The 16,127-nt window shown below is 51.6% G+C and overlaps 1 protein-coding gene across 1 annotated transcript; it reads right to left on the reverse strand.

Annotated features, from left to right (window-relative positions):
• Window positions 1-9,915: 9,915 nt before the first annotated feature.
• Window positions 9,916-11,048, reverse strand: SPAAR (small regulatory polypeptide of amino acid response). The gene has a single exon (XM_077756204.1). The coding sequence runs from the start codon at window positions 11,042-11,044 to the stop codon at window positions 10,817-10,819; it is 228 nt and encodes a 75-aa protein (XP_077612330.1). The 5' UTR covers window positions 11,045-11,048; the 3' UTR covers window positions 9,916-10,816.
• Window positions 11,049-16,127: the final 5,079 nt, after the last annotated feature.

The following is a 16,127-nucleotide window of genomic DNA, read 5'->3' on the forward strand; positions in this document are numbered from 1 at the left end:
AATGATATCATCCATACCTTTTGGTAAAATCTCCTTCCAGACGCCTCCTGAGTCGCTGAATAATGCTGAGGTCTTTCATTGATCTCACTCCATTAGTGGCCTTCCTTAGCCACTTGCCAGTGGGCTGTGCTTTCAATAGGAAAAAGAAAAAGTGGGTTAGTATACTGTTTCACTTGTTCCCGCTGTGAGTGATAGAAACCTCAGTGTCAACAGCGGTTTAGATAAGATGGCTTACTTCCCTCTGGTGTACCAGCTTGGAAGTAGGCAAGGTATGGTGTCCCACAATATCAGAAACCTAGCTAGGCTCCTTCTACCTTGTTCCACCATGCGGGGCTTCCATCCCAAGGTGTGACTTCTGTAGCTCCAGCCATTACGTCCACATTCTGGCCAGATGGAAGCGGAAAGGCAAAGAACAGTACTCCTTCCCTATTTCAGGACATTCTCCAGAAGTTGCACACCCCTTCTATTAGTCATTCCGAGATGCAGCAGAGGCTGTGTTGCTGCTGTCCCTTTTCTAATAACAAGGAAGAAGGGAGAGGGCCGCCCGCCCGGCTCAATTGGTTAAGCAGCTGACTCTTGGTTTCGGCTCAGGTCATAATCTCATGGTTTGTTGAGTTCAGTCCCACGTAGGGCTCCATGCTGACAGGACAGAGCCTGCTTGGGACTTTCTCCCTCTCTCTCTGCCCCTTCCTGCTCTCGCTCTCAAAATAAATAAATAAAACTTTAAAAAAAAATAAGGAAGAAGGGGAAACTGAGGCTGGAGGAAAACTAGCTGTGCTGACACCAGCTGGTGCCACACGTGTGTGAGATCAGACGCAAGGTCCAATGATTACTGACCCAACCCTGGTGGTCGGCCTCTCTGCAAAATCACTAAACTTGACACCAAGCTGTATAGGATCCCACAGCAAAAATCTCCTAAAATAAGATCAATGAACCGTGGGCAAAATTGGGACCAAAAAAATATGTATCCAGTGGAATCATGACCATTCAAGCAAATGGGGTTTTTTTTTTAACTCAGGTCTTCTCGATTAGCCTTCCCATGCAAGAACTCCTTCCCAGCATTTCTCAGAAATGTTATGTTTTTCCAAAGCCCAATCCTAATTAAAGTAAGTTGAGAAATCTAGAAAAACTGGGGAAAGTTTTCTCCCATGAGAATTAAAACTTAGGGTGGGGGGAGGGGCAAACTTAGGAGAAGGGGATTAAGAGGTACAAACTCCCAGTTATAAAAAGAGTTAAGTTATGGGGATGAAAACTACAGCATAGAGAATAGAGTCAATAATATTGTAATAACTGTGTGGTGACAGATGGTGACAATGCTTATTGTGGTGAGCATTCTGTAATGTAGCTCATTGTTGAAGCACCACATTATACACCTGAAACTAATATAATAAATGTGAACTAGGGGCATCTGTGTGGCTCAGTCAGCTAAGTGTCCAACTCTTGATTTTGGCTCAGGTCATCATCTCATGGTTTATGAGTCTGAGGCCCACATCAGGCTTTGTGATGACAGCATGGAACCTGCTTGGGATTCTCTCTCTCCCTCTCTCTCTCTCTGCCCCTCCCTTGTGCTCTCGCTCTCTCTCTCTCAGAATAAATAAACTCAAAATCATAATAATAAATGTCAACTCTTCTTCAATTTTTAAAAAAGATTTACTTTATCAATTCAGGGACTGAAACAACACATACCCTAATGCCCAACTCAAAGATGTTTAGGACACAGTCTTAATTCAACCAACATTAGTGCAAAATGAAAGAAAATTTTCTATATCTGGAACACTTGTCTCAAAGCAAATGTCAAGACTCTCAGGTAGAGCAATTTGTGCTTTGTGTTTTTTTTTTTTTATAAAAATCCTTTTAATTTTTTTTAATGTTTTATTTATTTCTAGGAGAGAGAGAGAGAGACAGCGTGAGCAGGGGAGGGTCAGAGAGAGAGGGAGTCACAGACTCTGAAACAGGCTCTAGGCTCTGAGCTGGCAGTCAGCACAGAGCCCAACGCGGGGCTCGAACCCACGAACCGCGAGATCATGACCTAAGCGAAAGTCGGACGCTTAACCGACTAAGCCACCCAGGCGCCCCGTGCTTTGTGTTTTTAAAGTTCATTTTGTAAATGATAACTTGTAAATATCAAATATTTGCGGTGCTTTCAATTTTCAGGTGATTTTTATTTGGCATTAATTTTGTGTAGTTACCATTCCCTTCCTTTTATCACTTTCTATATCCCCGTGTCTGCATCAGGTAGAGATCAGTTTTACATGTTATTAAAATAATCTTGTCACAGTATATTGGTTCATGATAATAATAATATAAAGCTGTGTTATTCGCTGAAAACTTCTGAAACTTTCAGTATCATACTATCAGAAAATTATCCACAGTTTGGGGCACTTGGGTGGCTTAGTCGGTTAAGCGTCCAACTTTCGCTTAGGTCATGATCTCGCGGTTCGTGGGTTCGAGCCCCGTGTCGGGCTCTGTGCTGACTGCCAGCTCAGAGCCTGGAGCCTGTTTCAGTCTGTGACTCCCTCTCTCTCTGACCCTCCCCTGCTCACGCTATCTCTCTCTCTCTCTCCTAGAAATAAATAAAACATTAAAAAAATTTTAAAAAAAAGAAAATTATCCACAGTTTATTATTATGGTCACTCATTTTAAAGGCCATAAATAAGTATTATGAAATATGTGAAATGATTTATGATTTCGGAAATCTTGAGAATTCCTGGAAAGTGCAATTTGTCCATCTTGGCTGCTGAATATATTAGTATCAGTTGGGAATTTGGGAATATTACTCTGGATCTCTGATTTTCAAACTTTTTCAAGCAGCCCATCTTTACCATCAGACAAGTGTCTACCTTAGATACAGAAAATACAACAGATATAAAAGGAAGCTCTGGCTGATGGAGACAGAATAAGCAGATATGACTCTGTCCTGAACATTGCAGCCAAATTGCTGTGTCGCTTAGGTTTCTCTGTCTCGGTTTCCTCACTTGTAAATTACAAGTTCATTGCCACTCATGCTGCTCTCCTGTGTGGCGGGAGACACTTGAGACAAGGCTGCCGGAGAGCTTTGCAAACCTGGGACAGCTTGTACAGGGTTAGGTGCTGGACAGGTAGAGGACATCCACACACCTGATACAACCTTTCTAACGTGAGCCCAAGGGGAGAGCAAGGACTGGATCCCCAGACTCCACACTTCCTGGCCGCTCTTCTGGACTGTCTGCCGGTGCCTGTCCCTTTTAAGATGGAAACAAGACCCTGGGTTTAAAGTGGAATCATTCTACACCTAGTTGGGATCAGGCAGTAGGACACAGAAAGTTTTATTCCTCACATGAAAGTTATGTTATATTACAAAAAGGGGAGTCTGAATTGTGTGCAAGTTCAAAGTTCACTGAAACAGGCGCCAGAAAGTTGCATTTCAGTCTGGCACTGCCACAAAATGGAGAGGCGTATGTCCGCTCCCCTCTCTGAACTTCCGGTCTTCAGAACTGTCACAGCTGTTAAAGAAAGGCCAGGAGGGCTTGGGTGAGTCCACATTTCCATGAGGATTCATGCTGTCTCATTCCTGTTTCTGTGTGAGCTCAGCTGGGTAATCAGTTTTGTTCATCTGAGTCCGGAATGTTCTTGCTAAACAGAGCTCTGGCATTCCTCAGCCCTGAGCTCTTTTTGGAAATAACAGCTATTTTCTGAACAGTAGCAGCTAAGTTTGCTTTTCTTAACCTTTGCACCATCTTTTAAAAAAATATTTTTACTTGTAACAAAAAGCAACACTTGTTAAATAAATTCAAACAATGCAGAAGTATAGAAAGTCAAAAACATGGGCTTTACCACTGTAATGTCCTCTGCCTGGTCTCCCTGTCCTTACCCCACCACTGCCTGCCTGGGCCTCAGACGGATCTTTCTCAGACATACATCTAAACTCCTTAGAAGGTTCCTAGGTGGGCTCTGTTCTCACCCGCAGGCTCTTGGTATCTGCGGTAGGTATAGTAATGGTCTCCCAAAGACGTCCACCTCCTAATCCCCAGAACCCGTGACTATGTCATATTGTACCCAAAGGGGAATTCTCTTGCAGATGACTGTGTGCCAGGCTCTGCCCAGGGAACACGGGGGTCAACCAGACATGGCCCCAGCACTTGGTGAACTCCCAATTCACTGACCTGGACGAGGCTGCAAATAACACACTTAGGTGCTCAGGGGAGGGAGAGCTGGGAGACCCAGGGAAACCTGGCAGGAGGGGCCCTTGAGCTAGACTTGCAGGAAAGAGGGCACCTCAGCAAGGAGAATTTGGGGGAGGGCGTTCCAGGGGGAACAGCACTTAGGGCACATTCAGAGAACGCGTGGGGGGAGGGAGTAAGCAGTTCTGCGGGAGGAGATGAGGATGGACGCCAGCTAGCTCCCGACCGGAAGCACTTCTTGCCACACCTGAGCAGCACGTGTCTGGGCAACAGATGACAAAGGTGACAAAGAGGCGGCAACCGTGGGGATGGGGAAAGGTCCCAGAGAGGGTGGGACTGAGGGGCTCTGCCGCTGCACCTGCATCTCAGACATTCTTGAGGCTAGAAGGCCTTTCTATATGATGCACCACGTAAGTGGGGCCTGTGGGCAGCCAGAAAGGCCTCGGCCTGGAAGTCCTAAGTGGTGGTAAAGAAGCCCTCCTAGCTGAGGGCCCTGCCATCTCCTCTAGCGCTGGGGGCGGGGGAACGAGCTGCTTGTCAGTTTCTGCAGCCAAGGACCAGGATCCACATGCTGTCTCCTGACATAGGGTGCGTGTGTGGACAGCCAGGCCTCTCCCGTAAGCTGCGTCCCCGGACACTGCCTGTACAATCTCCACCACCAAACACACCCTTTGGTCCCAGAAGTCAGTCCTGGCAGTGACCTTCACACCCAGATCCCAGGATTTTCTGGAAACTTAGTAACCATGCCCCTACCCCCAGGGCTTGCCCACACTACCCATGTGAATGAGGCAGAAGAGGAGTGTGTGTGTGTGTGTGTGTGTGTCTATCCTTGTCTGTGTGTCCTAAGCATTTGTCACCGTTTCTATTCTATGTGTGACTATGGTTTTGGATCTCCATTCAGATTGGAGTTGCTTTATATTATAATTTAAAAATAAATNAAAAAAATTTAAAAAAAAAATAAAAAAATAAAAATAAATTGTATTCCTTTTTCTTTGTTTCTTTTCTTATTCAAAAGCAAACCATTCATTGCAAGAAACATAGATAAACAAAAAGGGAAAACATTTGAAGCCCACGAACAGCCCCCCTCACCCAGAGACAAACCCTAGTTACCACCTGGATACGCCCCGCTCCTCTATTACGCAGCTACGTGTATTTTCACAAAAATACAATTTTACATACAGCACACGTGTAGTTCTCTAATTTACTCCAACTTGTACTCACTGATATATGATGAATGTCCTTCCGTGTTAACGGGTTTGAATGTACCTTATTGTTTTCAAGCCTATGTTCCATGTTACGGCTGCGCTAGGATTTGCCGGACCAGCCCCCTCCTGAACAGGCTGCCTCTGACTTCTCCTGTTACAAACGAACCAGACGAACAGTCTGTGTGCGGGTGCGTCTGGCTGTGTCTGATTTTTTTCAAGTGTATGTCCTGGGGACCGTGGGCACCTGGCGAGGCACAATGTCCCTTTTCTACTCCTTGGAACAAGTGGTTTCCTTTAAGGAAGGTACTCTTCCGGAACACATGGCCTACTAATTCCAGAATCCAGCCAGTCCCACAGAGAAACACCCCTCCCGTCCCCCGGTTGCAGGGCCAAGAATGTGCAGGAAAAACAGGGCAGGGGTGAGCCCCTCCAGATAGTTGGGTTTAGAGGAACTTCAGGCTTGCTCAGTCGCACCCTTTAGACCAAACAGGAGGGAATCCTTACCTCTGCTGCACAACCAGGAAAACAGAGGCGGCCAGTCGGGGGCGGGGTGGGCAGGGCAAGGAGCAGCTGGGTGGAACAGCAGGGTTTTCCCTGCCCTTTGCCCTGGGGTGGAGGGGTGGAGCCGGGAGAGGAGCTGAGGAAGATGAGGGGGAAGGTGTGTGTGGAGAGGCAGGTGTGAAGCCTCAGGGAGGGAGGCTGTGGTGAGTCGGCTCCAGGCGGAGGTCAGTTATCACAGAAGTGCAGCCTCCACAGCCGATTGTCTGGGCGAGGCCGCTGCTCCTTAGAACTGGTATGGCAAACACCCCCTTTCTTCTCCGAAGCCAGAGATCCAGGGAGATCCACGCGTGAGTAAGGCTCCTGTCCAGGGAAACGCAGGGCAAATCAGATCCCAGGGGCTCCGGCCTCCCCTTCATTCAGAAGGTATGGAACGCGTCTGCTGAGAGTTGGCTGCAGGCAGACCCCATTTGTGGACGGGAAGGACGCTTGGGCCGTGCTCCTGAGGGTTGCTGCCCAGCACTGCTGGGAGGCATTGGTTCAAAGTGCCTCCCGGTGGGCAGCTCAGCTTCCTCAAGTACAAAACGGAGGTGATGGGGTGGCTGTGAGCCCTGACGAGCTGATGGAAAGCAGAGTGCCTCGGGCGCAGCCAAGTCCAATGCAGAGGAGCTAGGAGTGGTAGTAGAGGGATGAGAGAACCCTGGATTTGGACACCGGGTTCATGTGAGGCCCCACCTCAGATTTCCCGGGTGAGCTTGAGCAGCCCCTTCCCTTGCTGACACCAGATAAACACCCCTGCTTTGCTAGCATTCTAGTGCCAACCTGTGTCTGTCCCCGAGTAGCCACCCCTCCTCTGGGAGACAGACGCTTCCTGCCAGCCGCTCCCTCTTCTTACACGCAGGGCAGAAGAGGGGGAGCACCTGGGCCAACACACACAACACACACACATACATACAACACACACCTCACACACGTACACGCTAGTCCACACATCACATGGTCACACACCACACAGATACTCTGCCTCACATCACCCCCACACACACACACTCTTGCACCCACAGACTCCACGCGCACATGGAGGATTGTAGAAGCTGCTCCTCCTGTCTCAGGGTCATCATGCCACACTCTCCTTACTCCCAGCTACTCCATCTTTGGGCAGATGCTCCCGCTTTGCTGGGAAAACAGACCATCTGGCATGACAGGCTTATCTCCCTTCCCCCCTCCCCTTCCCCCAGGCAAAGCATGCAGCCTGCATCTGCATCCCCGCACCCCACCATCCAGCCCTGGCCCCTCTGACCCCCTTCCTGAGCTCCGAACCCCAGGCCCATCCTGGGGACCCCTTCTGCGGGTCTCATCCTTGCTGGTGTACTGTTAGTGTCTCCCTGTCCAATCCTCCTTGCTCAGCTCATGCTCAATCTCTCATTCGCAAAATGTGTCTCCCTCAGTGTGCTGCCTCTCTGGTAGAAATATATCACTCTTCTTCCCTTCAAATTATCTTCAACTGTGAGCTCCCCTTCCTCAGCTCCCACTGATTCAACTGCCCTTGCACACACACACATGTACACGCACACGCACACCACTGTGCAGGCTGCTCCCTTCACTCCACTCAAACTGTTCTCACCAAGGTCATTGTCAACCCTCATGTTGCAAAACTCAAGGTCTCTTCTCTGTGCTCAAGGTTGCTACCCGGCCCCACAACCGATTTTTTTCAACCAGCTGACTCACACCCCCCCACCCCCACCCCCGAGAACTACTTTCTCCCTTGCAGGGTTGCCAGATAAAATACAGGACATCAGTTAAAATATATGCTCAGATAGACATCAAATAATGTTTTAGTATAAGTATGTCCCAAATATTGCATGGGACATACTTCTGCTATTTGGGGAGTCTATCTAAAATTAAAATTGACTGATGTCCTGCGTTTTTACTTGCTAAATGTGGTAACTCTACTCCCTGCTTCTCTGCCGCATATGCTCCCCACCCTGCTGTCCATTCCTTAGCTGCTCCGCATCAGCCTGCTCCAGGGTGGTTGACCTTGACTGCCTTCTCTTCTCAAACTCCCTGATCTCTGGGACAGCTTCTCCCACACCCTTGAGCCCGGCTCCACTCGAGGTTGGCCTTGCCCAGAGTCTCTAAAGACCTACTCTCTCTAGCTCCTACTGCAGGACCGCTGTTCCTCTGTAGCAAGAGCAGATTGCAAAGCTGGTGTGTGTGTGTGTGTGTGTATGTGTGTGTGTGTGTGTGTGTGTACACGCGTGCACACAACTAGGAAAGACCATACCTGCCCAGCCTGACAAGCAAGGCTGCCTCTTTGTCACCTTTGTCATCTGTTGCCCAGACACGTGCTGCTCAGGTGTGGCAAGAAGTGCTTCCGGTCGGGAGCTAGCTGGCGTCCATCCTCATCTCCTCCCGCAGAACTGCCTACTCCCTGCCCCCACGCATTCTCTGAATGTGCCCTCAGTGCTGTTCCCCCTGGAACGCCCTCCCCCAAATTCTCCTTGCTGAGGTGCCCTCTTTCCTGCAAGTCTAGCTCAAGGGCCCCTCCTGCCAGGTTTCCCTGGGTCTCCCAGCTCTCCCTCCCCTGAGCACCTAAGTGTGTTATTTGCAGCCTCGTCCAGGTCAGTGAATTGGGAGTTCACCAAGTGCTGGGGCCATGTCTGGTTGACCCCCGTGTTCCCTGGGCAGAGCCTGGCACACAGTCGGTGCTCAGCCAGTGTTTACTGAATAGAGGAGTGAATGACTAAATAAGAGAACAAGCGACAGAATGAATGAGCACATGCATGAGTAAGTGAGGAAGGAAGACAGTGAATAGATGGAGTGGGTGGATGAATGGGTGGATGGATGGATGGATGCATGGATGCATGGATGCATGGATAGTGGTTAGATAAGTGGGTAGATTAGCAAGTGAGCAAGTGAGGAAACCTCTGGACTTGACACACGGCCCATCACCTGCAGAGTGAGGTCAAGCTCCCTACCGTCACTTTGTTTTCAGAGTCCTGCGATTCCAACCTCCAGACCCTCCTTCCACTGACCCAGGGAGGTTGTGACCATGCAGCACAGGGACAGAGCTCTGGGCCTGGGGTCCTGATACCTGGTCCAGCTGAAAGGCACCTGACCTGGAACAGAGCTAACGTTGCCGGAGGGCAGAGAGAAACCAAGGCTTACTCTTTCCCCCCTCCCAGGCCTTGCACTGCTGTCTCTGCCCACCTGGAGCTTCCGTGCCTGGGTCTATCTTTGTGTCTAGACATGTTTGGCCACCTCTGATATCTGGGCACCTCTGCAAACAGGCCCCTGCTGAGCTCTTTGGAGATGCACCACCCAGGATCCTTCAAGGAAGCACTTCAGGGGCAGCCTCAGCTGCAGAGCTGCTGTGACTGAGGTCAACCCTTAGGGGACAGGGAAGAGGGCGGGGAGCACTCAGCAGCTGAGCAGAGGTGGGAGGTACATATCAAGGGCCTGCTTCATAATTGACTTTTCCTTCCATCGAAACCTGCACTCTCCTCCTTCCCCTCATGGAAGTTGATCCCTATAAACATCTTGCATCCCAAACTGTGTCTTCGTGCTCATTTGCGGAGAACACAACACCCAACTGTTCCCTTCATTCAGTCTCTGGGTCCTCTTTGCAGCCAGTTTCCTCCCCTGTGCATCTGCGAAGACCCTGCTTGGGGGCTCTCAGGTCCAGAGTGACCAAGTCAGGCTTCCCAGGAGCTTCCATTCCTGGGCAGTGGCTCTCCCTGCTCCATCCCTCTCCGCCAGCCTCTCTCCCTGGCCCCTTCCCCCTCTGCACCTCGCCAGCCCAAGCCTCTCTCTGAGAGCCCTTCCTGCTGCAGCCTGTCTAGGTACCCGTAGAGGCCAGACCCCTGTCAGGGTCAGTTTCTCCCCCCTCAAGAAGCAGGTCCTAGGAGAGCCATCCATTCAGGGCTGGATGGAGACGTTTGAGCCAGGAGAGCCAGAAGTTTGCACCCTTCAAACCATATTCTAAACCTGGCACAGCCTTTATTTCCTGGTACAGAGAAAACAGATTTTCTGGTAATAAAAACTGAGCCTCCCTTTATTTGTGATGAAAACAAGAGCTTTGTTACGTGCTCTCAATGTAACACAACATTTCAGCTTATTTGGAATTATCTTTCAGTTCATGATTTTTCTATCATTTCTAAGTGACACAAGTCACTCACATTCTCTTAGAAGCGACCTATAAGAATACAGTAACAAAGTCTCATTCGAAATATGTTTCAAAGTCTTCTTTCTGGCTTTCTTGTTAATAAAACATCTTGTGCTTTCTGTGAGTTTCTTTTTTCTCTTGATTCTTGACAGGCCTCTGAAGGGGTATACATTTTCAACTCTAAAATAAATCACGTGTTCCCAGGAAGCAGCCTTTTGGTTTCAGGATTTCAGGGCTGATTCAGGCAACTGGCAGGGGACAGTTCTCGACGTCAGGTTCTCTGCAATGTGCACTTGCAAGTAACGAAATGACTCAGTCAGAGGGGTAGGTAAAAACGTAAAAACGTCTACTTGAGCTCGCTGTTTCTTCTGGTGGCAATAGAACCAGTGTCACAGGCATCCTGGGATAAATTGAGTGACACAACACTGTTTACAATCAATTCCAGTGATCTAAGTCCCCCATGTAAATCAGAAGAGCTGGCCCATCATGCAATCGGACATTGCCCAGTCGCTCACTCTGCAGGCCTCTCCTAAGCCCCATCCTGTGGGAAGGATCCGGCTGAGCTCTCAGGGGTCCAAGCTGAATTCCACTTGGTCCCACTGCTGCAGATTTCCAGGCTGGAGGGCAGAGCAAAGTGAGATGGGATGGGACCGGACAAGGAGCTTGGAGAATAGAGGCAGCGAAGGATGGGAATGCCAGACTTGGAGGAGTAGGACCCCGGGGAAGGCTCGCTGGGTGGTGAGTGAGTCTGACCCACCAGCAGAACAAATCCTGGGGACCGTCAGGCCTCACATGAAGGTCCAGAAGTCCCGGGCACCCGCCACGGGCTGGGCATGGTGACCCGGCCCCGTGAAGATAGAAGACTCCTGGCGAAACGTGGCCACTGTGAAGCTGCGGCCCGGGCCCCCCTGAGGATCCTGGGCCGTTGAATCACAGCTGAAGCAGCACAGGATGCAGGTGATGGCTACAGTGACCACAAATAGCACTGCCACCACTCCGATCACTGCTGTTTCCATGGCCCTGTGAGGCAGCTGACCTGCTGAGCGTCAGCTCCCCATCCAAAACAGGGCACCCCTGCTGGTGGCAGGCACCCTGCTCTTCCAGCCGCTCTCCCTGTGGTCTCCTAAGCAGATGCTGGTCTGAGGCCCTGGGTCACGGCCCTTCTAGGCCATTGGGCACCCCTCATGGCGCCTCTCAGACCTCGGTTGGTCTCTGTTATTGTTTTCTAAGCCTCTGGTCTGGATTTCAAGAGCTGTGGTCAACTCCACTGGCGGCTTCTGGAAGAAGAGCTGTCCTGAAAGATGTGAGCGCAAGACTTCCTGGACTCGGAGGGGCTGGAAAGAAGGAACAGAAGACTTTGCTCAGAGGGAACCTTGCCAACCCGGCCCTCTGGTGACGCCTACAGATTTCAGGAGAGTTTGTCTGCTCAGACAAAAGACAAAATACTCCCCCTCCTGGGGACGAGATGAGCCCCTAGAAGAACCTCGGGCCAGTCCTTGAATCTGCCTATCGCTGCTTCTGCTGCTTGCGGAGCTCCTGGACCTGAGCAGGGGCAGGAACGCAGGTGGGGAGGAAGGCTCTGCGCCAGGTCGGCCGGGTTGGGGGGCTGGGGGCACTGCTAGGTCACCACAATGGCCATGGGGCCTTTGGCAGGGGCCTGTGGTCCCTTTCACTTGGCATCCTTTTCTGCATGGGGTTGGGAGAGCGCTATTTAGATAGGGCAGGATCCAAACCCCTTCAGTGATTCGCTATGGGGCTCCTTCACCCTGCGGTTCCTGTTCCGGGAGAAGCCGAAGCCGCCCTCTGCATGGCCTCCCCCCAAGCCCTCCTTCCTGCCTGTGAAAACTTACCCCGGGCTTCTCCAAGCGACAGAGCTGGCAGTGGTGCCATGGCCTCCTGACCCGGGAGCTACCCCAGGGGCCAGGCCAGGCACACTCATCCCTGGGCGCTGCAGCCTGGGTCCTGCTTGGGACACGGCTCCGAGATGTCTGAGCAGCTCTGAGAACTTCCTGAATCCCTTCCTCCAATTGTGAGTGTGGGCCCGGGACCCGCGAGGCTGCCTGCCGCCTCGGTGACTGCACTTCCCCCACCCCCACACACGCCCACGCCATTCCAGCCCCGCACTGATCCGGGTGAGGGGTCAGGCCGGCCAGACCACCGAGGAAGTCTGCGTCCAGACGGCGACTCGGTCGCGGCCCTTCCACAGCTAACCACCTGAGACGACCCCGCTTCCAGAAAGGAGGCCGGATTTCTAGTCCCTCTTTGCCCAAACTCTGAGAAACCGAGTAGCGAGGAACAACGCTTCTAGGTACCGGACCCAGGGTCTCCTGCGAGTTCTCCAAGGCCCCAGTGAATTTTCTTTAGTGCCAGCTTTGGGAAGCGCTAAGTGCAGGATGAGAGAGCGCCTATTGGGACTAAATGAGGCCTGTCAAATTATCACTCTTTCCTTTTCCGGGATGAGCTCAGGGCTATTCCTCTGCGTGAGCAGCATTGGGCAGGCTGGGCCCGAGGCAGGAAACTGCACCCATCGAATTATTTGTATTAATTGGGGCAGCCAGAGAGCAGAGAGAGGGAAATATGACGCACCTGCCCCGGGGCAGAGGTTCAGACCCAATTACCAAAATCACCTGGCCGATTCAGGAGACAGCACCAGAGGAATTGGGTTTCATGCTGAATCATGTGTTCCTTTGAATTCTCCTTTGCCTGTTCTTTGTGGGCGCATGTAGTTGGAGGCCACCTGTTGGAGATGTGTGTTTTTCAGCATTTTAAAACTGGAATAAAGGACAATAGCTCAGCCCTCTTATCTTCTGCCTTGGGTGGGTTTCCTTATCTGTTTCTGAGATTTGGGGCCCTTCCCTGATTCACCAGTAAACTAGGCCTTCTGATCCATTCTGACAATAGACATTCAATAGTTGAATGGAGGCTGTGTGGCACAATGAGAGGGCCCCGGGGAAGTTGTGAGGACAGACACAGTCTGCTGCCAGGGCGCCTCGGAGTTGCATGATGTCACACCGTCAGTCGTCAGTCGCAACGTGGAATGACCAACACGGGTCTCAAGCCCAGGGCAAAAGGAGCAATCTTTGATAAAGGTGGACAAGGTGCGGACACTTTGACCACAGTGCCCGCTCAGTTCAGGGTCCTTGCCCTCGCTATCCCCCAACAGCCCTGGCCCATGATTTAAGTGGCAGCAGCATTATCAGGCGAATTAAAGAGATCAAGACATTAAAAAATGTTTGCCCGCTGCTCAGAGAGGCTTGTGCTAAGGGGTTTTGTGGGGAATCTTCTCCTCTTCTTGTGACTATTGTAGTCCTGTGATTACAGCCCCTGACCATGGGCCCCAGATGCCGCGGGACTCCCCAAGATGACTATCACTTAGATACATGTGTCCCCCACATCCAGCATCGTCAGCTGATCAGAAAAAGACACCCCCCAGGGCCCCTGGGTGGTTCAGTCAGTTAAGCCGCCGAGATCAGCTCAGGTCATGATCTCGCGGTTCGTGGGTTCGAGCCCCGCGTCGGGCTCTGTGCTGACTGCCAGCTCAGAGCCTGGAGCCTGTTTTGGATTCTGTGTCTCCCTCTCTCTACCCTTCCTTTGTTTGTGCGCACTCTCTCTCAAAAATAAATAAACATTAAAAAAAATTTTAGGGGCGCCTGGGTGGCTTAGTCGGTTAAGCGTCCGACTTTCGCTTAGGTCATGATCTCGCGGTTCGTGGGTTCGAGCCCCGTGTCGGGCTCTGTGCTGACTGCCAGCTCAGAGCCTGGAGCCTGTTTCAGTCTGTGACTCCCTCTNAAAAAAAATTTTTTTAAAGAAGAAAAAGACACACCCCTTCCTTTCCCTAACATCAGAAGAGCCAAGATGACGGCAGACATCCTAACAGAGAGAACAGAGCTCTCCCAGAGACTCCAGGCCACATTAAGGAAAGGCAAGCCATCCGAGACTGGCATGGGGCTGCATAAAGAGATGAGGGAGGGAGAGGGGACATCCAGGCCAGCAGGCCCACACACGTCCATCTGTTTAATATTTCCCACTTTTCAGACCCCCAACACTGGGGATGGAGGGGGAGTAAGAGCTCCCTCAGCAAAGGCCCCAGGAGCTCAGAGACCTAATCCCCTCGGGGCCCTACTGCTATACTCGGTGTCCCTCAAGCCCCAAACTTCTGGCAACGGTTATTCCGATCATGTTTACTTTTCCAGAGAGCATGACATTCTGAGAATTTTTCCTGAGCATCTGTTGTGTGGGCTGGTTCTGCACTGGGGGCAGGGAGCCCTCAAAGTTTCTCAGATCTGGGAGGGCAGGGGCCCTTGAATCCTGCCATAAATCTCTGGGGGAAGAGACAGATGTATTCAGTGTTCCAACAGAAATACAAAAATAAATATGAATAACAAATTAGAACCACATAGGAGGGAGCAACAAATTCTTCTTGGGCAAAGACACAGAGAGGGGAAAGTACGAGGTGTTTTCTGGGGCCAATGACTGGAGCAGTATGGATGGGACTAAAGGAGTAAGGGACAGGGACCAGGTCAGGGGGCCTTCAATAACCAACCGGGAGGTAGAGACTTCAGCCCTAGGGCAATGAGGAGTTTCCGCAGATCCGGCAGGCCTCAGTGCAAAGACGCTTCGAAAAGGGGAGGGGCTGGAGGTGGGCGGGAGCCCCGAAGGGGAGGCGGGGGTCAAGCTAAGACAGACTTGGGAATGTGGGAGAGGGGGCAGACTTGAAGGACACTGCAGAGATAAAATCAGCAATACGTGGTGACCCGTGACCCACTTGCCCAGCCCAGAAATCTAGTGGGGCCGTCAGTGTGGATTTGCCTCCCTCTCCCCCTCACACCTCCAGCCCTCACAGAGAATCAACTGGGAAATAGAAAAGAAACAGGATGTTCTGTTCCAATGAGTCACCAGGCCCCTGACGTTCTGGCCTGTTCTCAAGCCCCTCCCCACCACCTCTCCTGGCCCCCAAGTCTCTGCTCTCTCCGCTTCCCACCCAAGCACGGGCTGAAGGCCTCAGAACAGGATTTCCTTCCTCCCAGTGGAATTGTGCCAGCTATTCATGGGGTATTTGGAACATGCCTCCAGGCTTTGGCAAGATGGAGTCTCTGCTATCGATCCCATTTTAGGGAAGAGGAAAAGTGAGATCCTGAGGAGGCAAGCACTCTCCCAAGGCAACTCGGCACCACCTCCTCCAGGTTAAAGAACCTCCCAGCCCCTCTGCTATACACAGGCACCAGTGGGCCCGGGAGCTGGAGACGCAAGGCTTGGATAAGAAACCCCGATTCAGTTACCAAGGAAATATTGCCTTCAGTACAGCCCACAGACTGGGGCTTCTGCAGGTCCCAGAGCTCAGTCTGCCCTGGAGATGCACTGGAAAGAGCACTGGAGAAAGAGCCCTTGGTGACCAACGTGGGTGGCCTCCCCCCTCTTCTCTGAGCCCCTGGACTGTACCACAGAAGCCCAGAGCCACCCCTCTGGGCAGGGCTGCATGCAAACCCCAAATCCTCCCTCAGAGCTTAGGCCCCAAGCTTTTCTCTCCTGCTGCCCTTGGAGCACCACAGGGCCTGCCGTTTCCCCCAGGGCACAGCCGGCCCTCAAGCACCAGACAGAAGCTGCCAGTGCTGGGCACTCACTTCCCATCAGAGAAGGGGGTTCCCCGGGTACTGCCGACACATGCCTGGCCGCTCGATCCCTCTCCCATCGGAGCTGTACAACCAAGAGCCTCTTCACAAAAGCTTCTTCTCGTGGTTTTTATTTTCTTGCATTAAGGCACCAGTGAACTGACATTGCAGCCTCATCCTGCCTTCTCCAAACACAAGGGCACTGCTGGCCCTTCCCAGCTACCCTCCCGCCCCCCGACCCCGGGCCAGAGGCCTGAGTAAATCAGAAGACAGCACTTCAGGGAGCAAGATACATCTTCCGTGTATCCACATGCACTGGTGTCCCTTGGGAGTTACAGTCACAGGTGCTGTCCGTCTCTGAGGGACCACCTCTGCTCTCACCTTGTTAGCCTCCAGTGTGCACAGGGCCACCCCCAGTGCTCCTCAGTTCTCTCCTTATAGTACCCTGGGGGGTGAGTAGTATGCAAAAGAAGCCAAGCAGGACCCAGGG

This window comes from Crocuta crocuta, unplaced genomic scaffold (genome assembly GCF_008692635.1).
Source record: "Crocuta crocuta isolate KB4526 unplaced genomic scaffold, BGI_CrCroc_1.0 scaffold431, whole genome shotgun sequence".
Taxonomy (NCBI): Eukaryota; Metazoa; Chordata; class Mammalia; order Carnivora; family Hyaenidae; genus Crocuta; species Crocuta crocuta.

Coding starts and splice junctions, on each gene's coding strand:
- SPAAR (XM_077756204.1), bottom strand. CDS start 11,044: ATGGAAACAGCAGTGATCGGAGTGGTGGCAGTGCTATTTGTGGTCACT.